Consider the following 13164-nt stretch of genomic DNA (forward strand, 5'->3'; position numbering starts at 1 on the left):
AAAAGGGAAGCACAATAGCCTACTAAACTGAAATTTGGGTTTCTGCCAGCAGCATGGTCATTTAAATGAACTGATTAAATAATGCCTACAGAAAGCTAAGCCCAGCACTTGTAGAAGCATTATGAAAACAGTGATTCAATCTACACATTTTAAAAATTTTCACCTCAGGTAGTATGTTTTGATCATGTGCATAAAAAGCAGTGTGATTGTCATATTAGTTGGTTAACCTTTATTTCGTGTAGGTGAGCACTGTACTTTTCACGTCCTTGTTCACTTCCTATCGCTTACTAGCTGAGAAACGACTTCAATTTGAGTGTTTATAGCAATGGAGGCAAGTCTCCGGGACATGATTAGCGAACCTGATAAATCCAATACAGAATCATACTGATCCAGAGTGTGTTTTTAATATCCCCTGTTCCATCACAGACATTGAGCTTTATAAGGTGAAGGACATTATCACAGACCCTAACCGTTGACATTGGAAAGAAGGGAAATGGGACTTGATATACCGCCTTTCTGAGGTTTTTGCAACTACATTCAAAGCGGTTTACATATATTCAGGTACTTATTTTGTACCAGGGGCAATGGAGGGTTAAGTGACTTGCCCAGAGTCACAAGGAGCTGCAGTGGGAATCCAACTCAGTTCCCCAGGATGAAAGTCCACTGCACTAACCACTAGGCTACTCCTCCACTAGCAACATTCCATCTAGAATTTCCAATAGGGAAAGGGAAATGGGACTTGATATACCACTGTTCTGAGGTTTTTGCAACTACATTCAAAGCGGTTTGTTTATTTATTTTTGTTACATTTGTACCCCGCGCTTCCCCACTCATGGGAGGCTCAATGTGGCATACATATTGTATACAGGTACTTATTTGTACCTGGGGCAATGGAGGGTTAAGTGACTTGCCCAGAATCAGAAGGAGCTGCCTGTGCCTGTAGTGGGAATCGAACTCAGTTCCTCAGGACCAAAGTCCACCACCCTAACCACTAGGCTACTCCTCCACTAGCAACATTCCATGTAGAAGCCTGCCTTTGCAGATCAGCAATGCGGCCACGCAGGCTTCTGTTTCTGTGAGTCTGACGTCCTGCACGTACTTGCAGGACGTCAGACTCACAGAAACAGAAGCCTGCGCGGCTGCAAGGGCAGACTTCTACATGTGGAATAGCAACATTCCATGTAGAATCTCAAACAGTAGCAACAGAATCTCAATAGTAGCAACATTCCATCTAGAATCTCCAATAGCAGCAACATTCCATGTAGAATCTCAAATAGGGAAAGGGAAATGGGACTTGATATACCGCCTTTCTGAGGTTTTTGCAACTACATTCAAAGCAGTTTACATATATTCAGGTACTTATTTGTACCAGGGGCAATGGAGGGTTAAGTGACTTGCCCAGAGTCACAAGGAGCTGCAGTGGGAATCGAACTCAGTTCCCAAGGATCGAAGTCCATTGCACTAACCACTAGGCTACTCCTCCACTCCAAAAAAAGAAAGTCTGTAATGGTGCATTGAACCAAACACATAAATATGGCTAATGTCAGAGTCTTCAAGGCACATTATACCATATTTCAGGGTACACGGTTTTTATTTTTGTTTTCTAGAACAAACCATATTGATCAATTTTGAACAAACAAGCAGCTGATCACAAGATAAATTTGTGAGAATTATGTATTTGCTAGTTACAAAACTATTCAGAATTGCTAGCAAACAGTGCAATTTCTAATAGCCTGTACAAAAACTATACCTGAACACATTCATATGGACTTGCTGATGTACTGAGATTTAATGATAAAAATGTGGGGTGGGCTAACATAAAATGGCAGTGGTTCATCTGCTGTTGAAGAAGGGGGGGTTGGACCTGGGAAATGTGGCAATTAGCCTATAGCCAACCTACCATTTTGGGGTACGATTATCAAAACGTGGTAAGGGTCAACTGAATGGCTTGGTTGAAGCCACCAGTTCCTGTATAGCTCTTTGGTAATAGCAGCAAAACCTTATTAGTGGCTATACTGCATAAGGTTTTTAGGGCGATTGATGGTTGGGCCTCTGTTGTGGTGGCCACTTCTGATATGGTCCACCGTGGTTTTGTTAGTGCAACTATTATGGAAGTTTGGTTTCAGAGGGTATGTCCTGGAGTGACCAAGTTCATTCTAGAACGCTTCTTCCCCACCCCCCACCCCCCCCCCCCCAAAAAAAATATATATCTGTTGCATCTGCCCCTCCAAAAATGGAGGAACTAATCTATAGGGTACCAGAGGGATCCAAACTTTCTCTGTTTGACTAGTATATGCTGCGCTTGACAGACTCACTGGGATTGCTGTTCTCTCTTGACAGATGACCTTCAGATCTTTATGCTTATTGGTGTTAATTGGTGGGAAGATTTGCAGAGGCTGAATGAGGCTTTGGGTGTAGCAGCTGGGCGTCTATATGTCATCTCTTGTTGATCTTCCACCATGTAATGCTGTTCTTGGGTCTAGAGATTATGTAGTGCTTCACTATCCAAGTTGCCTTAAGTACTATTTTCAATTAATAAACGAAGAAATAGAAGTGTTTGCAAAATTATTAAAAATCTGTTTACACAAAAGGACCAATGAGAGGGTTCCATAAGCAGTACTCAATCGCCTATTGGAGGAATACAGATTCGGAAGGTCCACAAACAAATAGTAACTTTTATATTGCAATATTTGATTACTTATTTTGGATGCCTGCTGGGAACCTTTTGAGGTTGTTGTAGAAAGCTAAGGCCAGCACACGTGGAAGCGTAATAGATTGTGAGAACGGTGATTCAATCTGCACGTTTTAAGCACTGTGGATGTCACATTAGTTGGTTAACCTTTACTTCCATGCATATATAGATGAAACTCACCAACCCATGGGTGTGCACTGTACTGTTCACTTCTTATCACTTACCAGCTAAACATCATCCTCAATCTGAGTGCTCATGGCAACAGAGGTAAGTCTCCAGTACATGATTAGTGAACCTGATAAATTAAATACAGAACCGTGCTGATCCAATCAGTACCAAAAGAGCAGGGCAGTAGTCAACATAAGTGGGGCTGCTGGTAAATTCCTAGATACAAATCTCTAGTCATTTACAGTCTACTAAGGCCACAAACCAATTACTATTATGAAAAACTTGAGCGGCACACTGTAGCCAACTTTTTACAATGAAGATAAATAGAAACAAAAAAAATTATGTTAACTTGCATCACGTCACGAAGGTGACAAGAAAACAGATCGGTAATATAAGAATAAATTCAAGAGTCTCTTTGTGATATATTTTACAAGAAATCTATTATTTATATAATCTATGTTTACAGTTTGCTGTTTTTCTGAAACTGAGACACCAAGTTAAGAACTTGCTCAGAAGCCTCTATGTGCTTCATCCTGAGATATCGTGCACTGTTAGTGCTGGTGTCCTGCAGGAAATAACGATAATTGACCATCATCCCACAGGACACAGTCACACCCCGAGGGCTTGTGTCTGCCATCCAGTTGATGCGCCACATCACAGCTCCATTCTGAAGATGAAAGTTGGCGACTGGGTTTAAGGCAAATCCACGGTGCTTTTCTCCATACAAATACCAAGCACAGAGTCTCATCAAGGGTGTCTCTAAAGCTTTTACCAGTTTGTCCGACTTTGTCCATTCACTGCTGGTTAAGAGTTGCTTCAGGGTTTCTGTCACTGGGCCTCCAATGATGTCGGAAATTTCCTTGCATTCTGAATCTGTGAATAGTACATTTCGCCCAGATTCCTTCATCTGAGAAGTCAGCTCTCCAAGAAGCCACTTGGTAAATCCAGGGATTGGGGACAGGCTGGAAAAGTGCTTGATCTGAGAGAATTCTCCCTGAATAAAGTACACAAAAAGAAAACAAAGACTTGAACAATTCAAATTCAACTACTCCTTGGAAGTACCTGTGTCTCAATGGAAAGGTCACTACCAGTTTAAGAGAACAGACCAGTACTCGTTTCAAAATAGTATTCTATAAGAGGTCATTTGCACGCGTGTTTTACCACATCCGTGCATAAATGATCTCCATGAAATGACTCAATCTAGTCCTCAACTATTCTCTTTTGTGGTATCCTGCATACAGTATAGCAAATGCCCCTAAAAATATTTGCAATTAGTGTAATATTTAACATTAAGGATTGAAAAACTTAACTTAGCCATGCAAATTTCTGGATTTAGTTAACCATTTAAATAATACATGAAAGAGCAACAAGGAATATTGCAATTATTACTATGTCCACTGTCTGAGACAGATTTGGTATTATCTGCTTTTCATGGAAAGATGGTCATTGTTTTACAATGTGTAGGGTATGCATTTAACCTCAACAACAAACTTGGGAGAACAATTTAACAAGGACCCTGTTTAGTAAGCCGCGTTAGAGGTGCGTTAACGTTTTTAGCAGACACTAACCGTGTAGATGCCCATAATATTCCTTATGGGTATCTACATGGTTAATGCGCACTAATTTTTAGAACGTGCTAAAAATGCTAGCGTACCTTTAGTAAACAGGGCCCTAAATTTTCTTCTTTTTATCCTGGAGAAATACATTTAATATATAAACAAAATACACTGGGCAACAATAAATCCTCCACCTTAAAAAAACCAATATTGTGCAATCTGTCACAACAAACCAATGCACCCTGTTTTCATCATTGCACTTGGTTTGAACTTTGATACCTAATGCAAACATGCATTAGCATATTGAAATTAATTTTTAATGTCCTAATATGTCAACAGATAAAAACTTCAGGGCCTTTTACTAAGCTGCCTAAGCGTCTACGTGCACCCAATGTGCGCCAAAATGGAATTACCACCCGTGTCCAAAAAATAATTTTTATTGTTCCCTGAAGCTTTTTTCTGCAGCTCCCGCCTATACGGGGACAGGACGTTGCGTCACAAGAGGTGGAGCCGCAGAAAGAAAGCTTCTAGGATCGGCCTGCCTTGATTGCCGACACTGCTGGTAATGAACGAGAAGGCTGGAAAGGAAAGGAGGAGGAAAGGAATAAAAAGTTGGTGGACCTAGGTAGAGGGGGGAGGCGCAGGTAAAAGATGCCGGTTCAGGCGGGGGGCATGTGGCGCGGGTAGAAGATGCAGCATATGTCTGTAGAGGGGATCCTTAAGGGATCCACGCAGCACACCTGGGAAGCAGCTGCAGCACACCAGTTAAAAAAAACACTGCCTTAACTATTCATACGTCTAGATTTGATGGACGTATAGTTTTGGGAGTAATATTTAACATTTCCAACCTTATTTGTATACCTGCCGCTTACTTTTCCCTCCATTGCTGATCCACTTTTTAAAGAGCATTTTTCTCCTGCTTCGCAAAATCTGTTGCTTCATTTCTACTAGATAGATACTGGTGGTTTTCTCACTCCCACCATGAGCCTGTTGTGGTAACGCAATACCTGATGGTATTCATCCCAGAGTATTAATAGAACTAAAAAATGAACTTGCGGAGCTACTGTTAGAAATATGCAATCTGTCCCTAAAATCGAGTGTAATACCGGAAGACTGGAGGGTAGCCAATGTTACTCCGATTTTTAAGAAAGGTTCCAGAGGAGATCCGGGAAATTATAGACCGGTGAGTCTGATGTCGGTGCCGGGCAAGATGGTGGAGGCTATTATTAAGAATAAAATTGCAGAGCATATACAAAACATGGACTGATGAGACAAAGTCAGCACGGATTTAGTGAAGGGAAGTCTTGCCTCACCAATCTAATGCATTTTTTTGAGGGGGTAAGCAAACATGTGGACAATGGGGAGCCGGTTGATATTGTATATCTGGATTTTCAGAAGGCGTTTGACAAAGTGCCGCACGAAAGACTCCTGAAGAAATTGCAGAGTCATGGAATCGGAGGTAGGGTATTATTATGGATTAAGAACTGGTTGAAAGATAGGAAGCAGAGAGTAGGATTGCGTGGCCAGTATTCTCAGTGGAGGAGGGTAGTTAGTGGGGTCCCGCAGGGGTCTGTGCTGGGTCCGTTGCTTTTTAATGTATTTATAAATGACCTAGAGATGGGAATAACTAGTGAGGTAATTAAATTCGCCGATGACACAAAATTATTCAGGGTCGTCAAGTCGCAGGAGGAATGTGAACGATTACAGGAGGACCTTGCGAGACTGGGAGAATGGGCGTGCAAGTGGCAGATGAAGTTCAATGTTGACAAGTGCAAAGTGATGCATGTGGGTAAGAGGAACCCGAATTATAGCTACGTCTTGCAAGGTTCCGCGTTAGGAGTTACGGATCAAGAAAGGGATCTGGGTGTCGTCGTCGATGATACGCTGAAACCTTCTGCTCAGTGTGCTGCTGCGGCTAGGAAAGCGAATAGAATGTTGGGTGTTATTAGGAAGGGTATGGAGTCCAGGTGTGCGGATGTTATAATGCCGTTGTATCGCTCCATGGTGCGACCGCACCTGGAGTATTGTGTTCAGTACTGGTCTCCGTATCTCAAAAAAGATATAGTAGAATTGGAAAAGGTACAGCGAAGGGCGACGAAAATGATAGTGGGGATGGGACGACTTTCCTATGAAGAGAGGCTGAGAAGGCTAGGGCTTTTCAGCTTGGAGAAGAGACGGCTGAGGGGAGATATGATAGAAGTGTATAAAATAATGAGTGGAATGGATCGGGTGGATGTGAAGCGACTGTTCACGCTATCCAAAAATACTAGGACTAGAGGGCATGAGTTGAAGCTACAGTGTGGTAAATTTAAAACGAATCGGAGAAAATTTTTCTTCACCCAACGTGTAATTAGACTCTGGAATTCATTGCCGGAGAACGTGGTACGGGCGGTTAGCTTGACGGAGTTTAAAAAGGGGTTAGATAGATTCCTAAAGGACAAGTCCATAGACCGCTATTAAATGGACTGGAAAAATTCCTCATTTTTAGGTATAACTTGTCTGGAATGTTTTTACGTTTGGGGAGCGTGCCAGGTGCCCTTGACCTGGATTGGCCACTGTCGGTGACAGGATGCTGGGCTAGATGGACCTTTGGTCTTTCCCAGTATGGCACTACTTATGTACTTATGTACTTATGTACTCCTGTCTTTCTGCAGACAAAGCCCACTCCCAATCCATATTATAGAAAAAGCTTATATTGTGTTATGCTATCATAACACAAATTGAAAATATAACAAAAATATCCATTCCATTCTGACCTCACCTCTATTCTCACTAGGAACTCACCCAAAATGTGGCCAGCCATCAGGACTCTGGTGAAGCTACAGCAGGTCACCCAAACCAAAAGTGAATGTACATTGTAAAAAAAACAAACAGAGGAAGCGCAAACAGGCATATTACGATAGACTAAAAGGAACAAGCACTGGAGAAGCAACATCAAGCTCTTCTAATTAGAGCTTCTGAATTTTGTTATGAGAAGACCCCCCCCCCCCCCCCCAAAAAAAAAAAAAAAAAATCACTCTTACTGCCATCACCTGATGACATCATCCCGCTGCTGCCATTGCAGAGCCACAGTGACACCATTCTCAATCACACAGTTTCGGTGGAGTGGACACCCGTGGCAGCAGTTCAGCCCAATAATCGGTAGAGACCAGAAAGCTCCGAGTACTGCGGAATTGAGTAGAAAGGTAGGATGAGAGCGTGACAGCGACAGACCATACGTATGTGCGTTAACAGGGGAGGAGAAGAAAGAAAGATAGTTGTATGTGTTGGGGGGGGGGGAGTAGGTACCATTTTCAGGGAACAGCTCTACATAAACATGAAAATTAATTTAACAAAACAGGAGAAATTATTTGTGTATGAGAATGGGATTTTAATCTGCAAGTAATTATGTAGCTTATATTTTTAAACTCTGGAATAAAAAGTAGCTTTAAATAAAACTGGGAGAGGGGGGAAGGGAAGGCTGAGAGAGTGTATATATGTGACTGCGGGAGATAAATCTATTTCAGATAGTATGCTGGGAATGAGATGTCTATTTTCTTAGCCTGCCAAAGCAATGAATTGCCTATAAAATAAACCCTTACATTAACAAATAATATACCCTTAGGCCCCGATGCTCAGAAGCAAATGTGGACGCTAGAGGCTGTTAGAGCCAGACAAGTGTCCGCATTGTTGGCGTAGAATGCTCAGAGGGCTCTTGCGGGGGGGGGGGGGGGGGGGGGGGGGAACAAGTACATCAAAGGACAGCGCAAACTGCATGCTAATCGCATTTTAAATTAGGCCATCTCCTATTCCCTCCGATACTCAAAGAAGAGCGCCCTTACCGCTGGGAACCTAACGCCAGCTCAGAGCTGGCATTAGGTGTTTGAAGAGGCCAAGAAGCAGAGGGAAAAACAAGAGAAAGCATGGGGCTACTTTCCCATGTCACCTCCTCTTTTTACCTGTGTCTACTTTCCTACACATCTTCCCTCTCTCTTCTTGCCCATCTCCTCACTGGTAAATAAGGGGAACCTGAAGATCTTTTAGCAGTTTCAAACCCTACAGAACAGTTAGTCGTGAAGAGTAGATGTCCTGATGCCTTCAGAGTCCTCAGCTCACCCTTTCTCCCTTGACACAGGTAGAGGTAATCAGCAGCTCTCCCTTCGCCTGACGATCTGGGCATGCGCTCAAGAGCTGTGCTAAACGTACAACTCGAGCGCATGCGCCAGGCACCATCCTCCCCTTAGCTTCTAAGCTATTTCCTAATACTCAGTGCTAGTGCTAAGAGTGCGCCTATATTTGCATCTCATTAGCATTGAGCATTAGGGGGGGATCATCTGACACGTTGTTCTGGCACTGTTCATTACAGTGCCAGAGTTCGATCATCGGTCTTAGTATCAACAGCCCTACTTGTAATCACTTTGCACTTGTCCTCAACACCCAACAGACATGACTTCTTGATTGCCATACTTTATAATACAAATAGCTAGACATTGTTAATATGTGTTCTAGCTTGAGACTCATCCACTGGAATGGTGGTGGGCCAAGCTACACGGCTTTAAACAGCTGAAAAGCACTGACTAGGCCTGATAACCAGCTGATGGGCTTATAGCAGAGAACCTGCAAGAGCAGGACTGCTTGGTGAGTCTTAAGGAAACCTGGTACAACTTTCAAATTGAGTGTAACACTCAGGATGAGGAAATTAGAGACAAAAATGGTAAAGAGTTTGGTTCTTAAGATGGAGAATGTTTTTATAAAATGGCTCTCAGTATCACAAGATATAAAGAAACAGATCTGTATCTTAGGGTTGGAAAAGAGGAAGTGAAAGTGTTGAAATTGGCACTATTAAGCAATCTTTGAGAGGAGGGGAAGGTGGGCACCTGACCGGCGGTTGGGTATGATTCACTGATTATGCAAGATTAGAAAAAAAAAGTCCCTGTCCATAGACTTGTATGTGGACCAGATACTATATAAGAAATGGGAATCCGAGAATCTTCGGAAGTTTTTCCCCAACACATCGTAGGGAGCGGAGCTCTGGCCAGTTGGATCCAGAATCTGTCTACTGATTGTACCAGAATAAAGCCTGATTTTGGTAAGAATAAAAAGACTATTTCTGTACCTAAACTTATCCTGTCTTTATTTCAATTTATTCTCTATTTTCCATATATTTTACAAATTAACACACACACACATAAGTAAGATTTTTCCCTGAAACAGTTTTATAGATTTTATGTGGGAACATAAATGGCCAAAGATTCACTTAGATCCAAGTAGACAGAAAGCTGTGGTCATGGGAATTAGATTTGAACTGCGCCTTCTGATGCCTCCCCAGCGCAGATACCCATGGGAAGGGGTGTCACTGGAATTCAGGGAGGCGGTTAAAAAGATCTTAGAAGAACAAACCCTCTATACACCTCCGTGTGGAAGGATCCCCTGGGGGTCTAGAGAGGGGTAGATTAAAAACAACATACTCTCCTCTCTTTTATTCATTCTTCTTTATCTCTGTTCTACTATAGTATTTTTGATTACTATAAACCACTTGCATGATTTATCAATTAGAAGTGCATCAAACTTGAAAAATAATTGAGCACGAAGAAGCTGTGATCACCTGGCGCATTCCCATTCCAACCAATAAAAAGCAAACCAAACATACTGGGAAATGGGGTGGGGTGGGGGGAGGAGGGAACATACATGAACAGAACTGCCAGTAGAAGTGTCATTACTAAGCAACTATTTAGTACCGAGAATGAAGAGAAAACCCTCAACTACCAAAAGATACAATCAGGAAACAAGAAAATGTGATAGAAATGCAGAAATAGTACCAACTGTATTGGGCATCACAGTCTTGATTACAAAAGAACTTGTGAGTGTATCTCGATATGCTGCCTGTACATACTATGTTTATATTTAAAATTTGCTATACCGCCTTAGGTAACTAGCAGACCTAGGCGGTTTAAAACCTAAAATCATAACAATCAAAAGGAAGAAAAGAACTACAACATAAACAGGAGAGGGTAAACCATTTGTTCAGATGCATTCGAAACCCAGTAAGAGAGAGAAAGGTTCAGGATCTGGGAGAATAGGGAGGAAAATAGGAGGGGGAAAGAAGGGAGGCGGAGTAGGGAGGGAAAGACACTGGAAGAGATGATGACGATGCTAGCAGCAAACAGTCCTAAGTTAAGTTATACGCTTGGCAAGAGAGCCATGATTTTATTGCAGATTTACATTTTTTGAATGGCAATTCCACACAGCTATCAAGCTCAAAGAGGCAGTTATTTGGCATAATGAAGTATTAAGAGCATTAGCAGTAAAATTTGAAGAAGGACTGGGCTCATACCCAACATGTGCTGACATATGAGCGAGGTTCATTCCCGTCGTGAGCAAAATAAACCCACTGAGACACTAACATATCTCAGTGTCATCTTTCCAAAGAATGTGCCTCACTCTGAAAGAATTGTGGTTAAATAAAAAACAAATAAATGCATAATGTTCTTTATGAACAAAAACAGGTTCCCATAAGTACTGGCAAAAGTTCTACTACATTTACACAATTTATACTAACTCAAGTAGCCTCGTAGATAATATATAAATATAACCTGTTCCTCCTCCTGCTCTGCGAAACATATACACACGACACAACAGTTTGTCCTAACCCTTCACGGTCATACATAGTAGGTAGACTTCCCAGCTTATAATTGAAAAAGAAAAACGCCTATATTGCGACCCAAATCGGGAGATAGACGTTTATCTCACACAAACGAATAAAGCGGTATAATCAAAAGCCGAATTTGGACGTTTTCAACTGCACTCCGTCGCGGATGCGGACAAAGTTGATGGGGGCGTGGCGAAGGCGTGGTGAAGGCGGAACTGGGGCGTGGTTATCGGCCGATCAGAGATAGGCGCCTTTCGCCGATAATGGAAAAAAAATATGCGTTTTTAGCGAGAATTTAGGGCACTTTTCCTGGACCCTGTTTTTCCACGAATAGGGCCCCAAAAAGTGCCCTAAATGACCAGATGACCACTGGAGGGAGTCGGGGATGACCTCCCCTGACTCCCCCAGTGGTCACAAACCCCCTCCCACCACAAAAATATGCCGTCTCACAACTTTTTATCTTTACCCTCAAAAGTCATACCCACCTCCCTGGCAGCAGTATGTAGGTCACTGGAGCAGTTATTAGGGGGTGCAGTGGACGTCAGGCAGGTAGACCCAGGCCCATCCCCCCCCACCTGTTACACTTGTGCTGGTAAATGGGAGCCCTCCACACCGCCCCCCAAACCCACTGTACCCACATGTAGGTGCCCCCCTTCACCCCTTAGGGCTATAGTAATGGTGTAGACTTGTGGGTGGTGGGTTTTGAGGGGGATTTGGGGGGCTCAACACCCAACGGAAGGGTGCTATGCACCTGGGAGCTCTTTTACCTTTTTGGTTTTTTTTGTAAAAGTGCCTCCTAGGGTGCCCGGTTGGTGTCCTGGCATGTGAGGGGGACCAGTGCACTACGACTCCTGGCCCCTCCCACGAACAAATGCCTTGGATTTATTCGTTTTTGAGCTGGGCGCTTTCATTTTCCATTATTGCTGAAAAACAAAAACACCCAGCTCACAAATTGTCGAATAAAACATGGACGTCTATTTTTTCCCAAAATACGGTTCGGTCCGCCCCTTCACGGACCCGTTCTCGGAGATAAACGCCCATGGAGATAGACGTGTTCGTTCGATTATGCCCCTCTTCAAGTTTCAAATTTATTTGATATACTGCAAATCAAACATTCGTCTTAGCGATTTACAGAATAAAATAAACCAACCACGATACAGGGAAAGTGCAAGGGAACTGATATACCACTTTTCTGTGGTTACAATCAAAGCCGTTTACTTATTATATACAGGTAGTTTTTCTGTCCCTAGTGGGTTCGCAGTCTAAGTGGGGGGGGGGGGGGGGGGGGGGGGGTTGTTTTGTTTTGTACCTGGGGCAGTGGAGCGTTAAGTGACTTGTCCAGGGTCAAAGTTAAGGACCTTTCTCTGATGATGTTAGTCAAACTTTTGCAATGTTAAGTTATTAGTTCAGACTCAAGAAAAATGTCAGGAAGTATTTTTTCACGGAGAGAGTGGTGGATACTTGGAATGCCCTCCCACGGGAGGTGGTGATGAAAACGGTAACGGAATTCAAAAATGTGTGGGATAAACATAAAGGAATCCTCAGAAGCTTAGCCGAGACTGGGTGGCAGAGCCGGTGGTGGGAGACGGCGTTAGTGCTGGGCAGACTTCTACGGTCTGTGCCCTGAAAATGGCAGATACAAATCAAAGTCAGGTATACACATAAAGTAGCACATATGAGTTTATCTTGTTGGGCAGAGTGGATGGACCGTACAGGTCTTTCTCTGCTGTCATCTACTATGTTACTATGTATATATCTGCACACTCTGGGAGCCCAGTAGCAAATACCATTGCCACCCTTTAATGCAGGCTATAAAACACAAGAAGCTAATATGGTTCCCTTGAGGTCTAATTTTGGATTTCACCATAGTCAACACTGACAATGTGTCTCTCAGAGGCCTTCAAACTGTTCAGCAAAACCCACACGCACTACTGAAAAGGCAAAACAAGAAAACGATGCAGCACTGGACGTTTTAAAATAAACATGCGATCAAATAGTATTTACAGCAGCAACAGAAAGTCCTTAGATAAACGTAAATTAAGATAAGTGTAGCCTAGTAGTTAGATCACCAGGATGACACCCAGCAACATTCAGATTCAAGTCCTGCTGCTGCTCCTTGT

General features: G+C 42.8%; 1 protein-coding gene across 1 annotated transcript in view; it reads right to left on the reverse strand.

Moving 5' to 3' along the window:
- Nucleotides 1–1498: 1498 nt before the first annotated feature.
- MLYCD (malonyl-CoA decarboxylase) overlaps nucleotides 1499–13164 on the reverse strand; it is a 103225-nt gene continuing 91559 nt past the window's right edge. The window contains exon 5 of the mRNA XM_030204521.1: nucleotides 1499–3854. Within this exon, the coding sequence (XP_030060381.1) occupies nucleotides 3321–3854 (534 nt within the window). The 3' untranslated portion in view covers nucleotides 1499–3320. The remainder of the gene's footprint in view (nucleotides 3855–13164) is intronic.

The sequence above is a fragment of the Microcaecilia unicolor genome, chromosome 5, assembly GCF_901765095.1.
Source record: "Microcaecilia unicolor chromosome 5, aMicUni1.1, whole genome shotgun sequence".
NCBI classification, from domain to species: domain Eukaryota; kingdom Metazoa; phylum Chordata; class Amphibia; order Gymnophiona; family Siphonopidae; genus Microcaecilia; species Microcaecilia unicolor.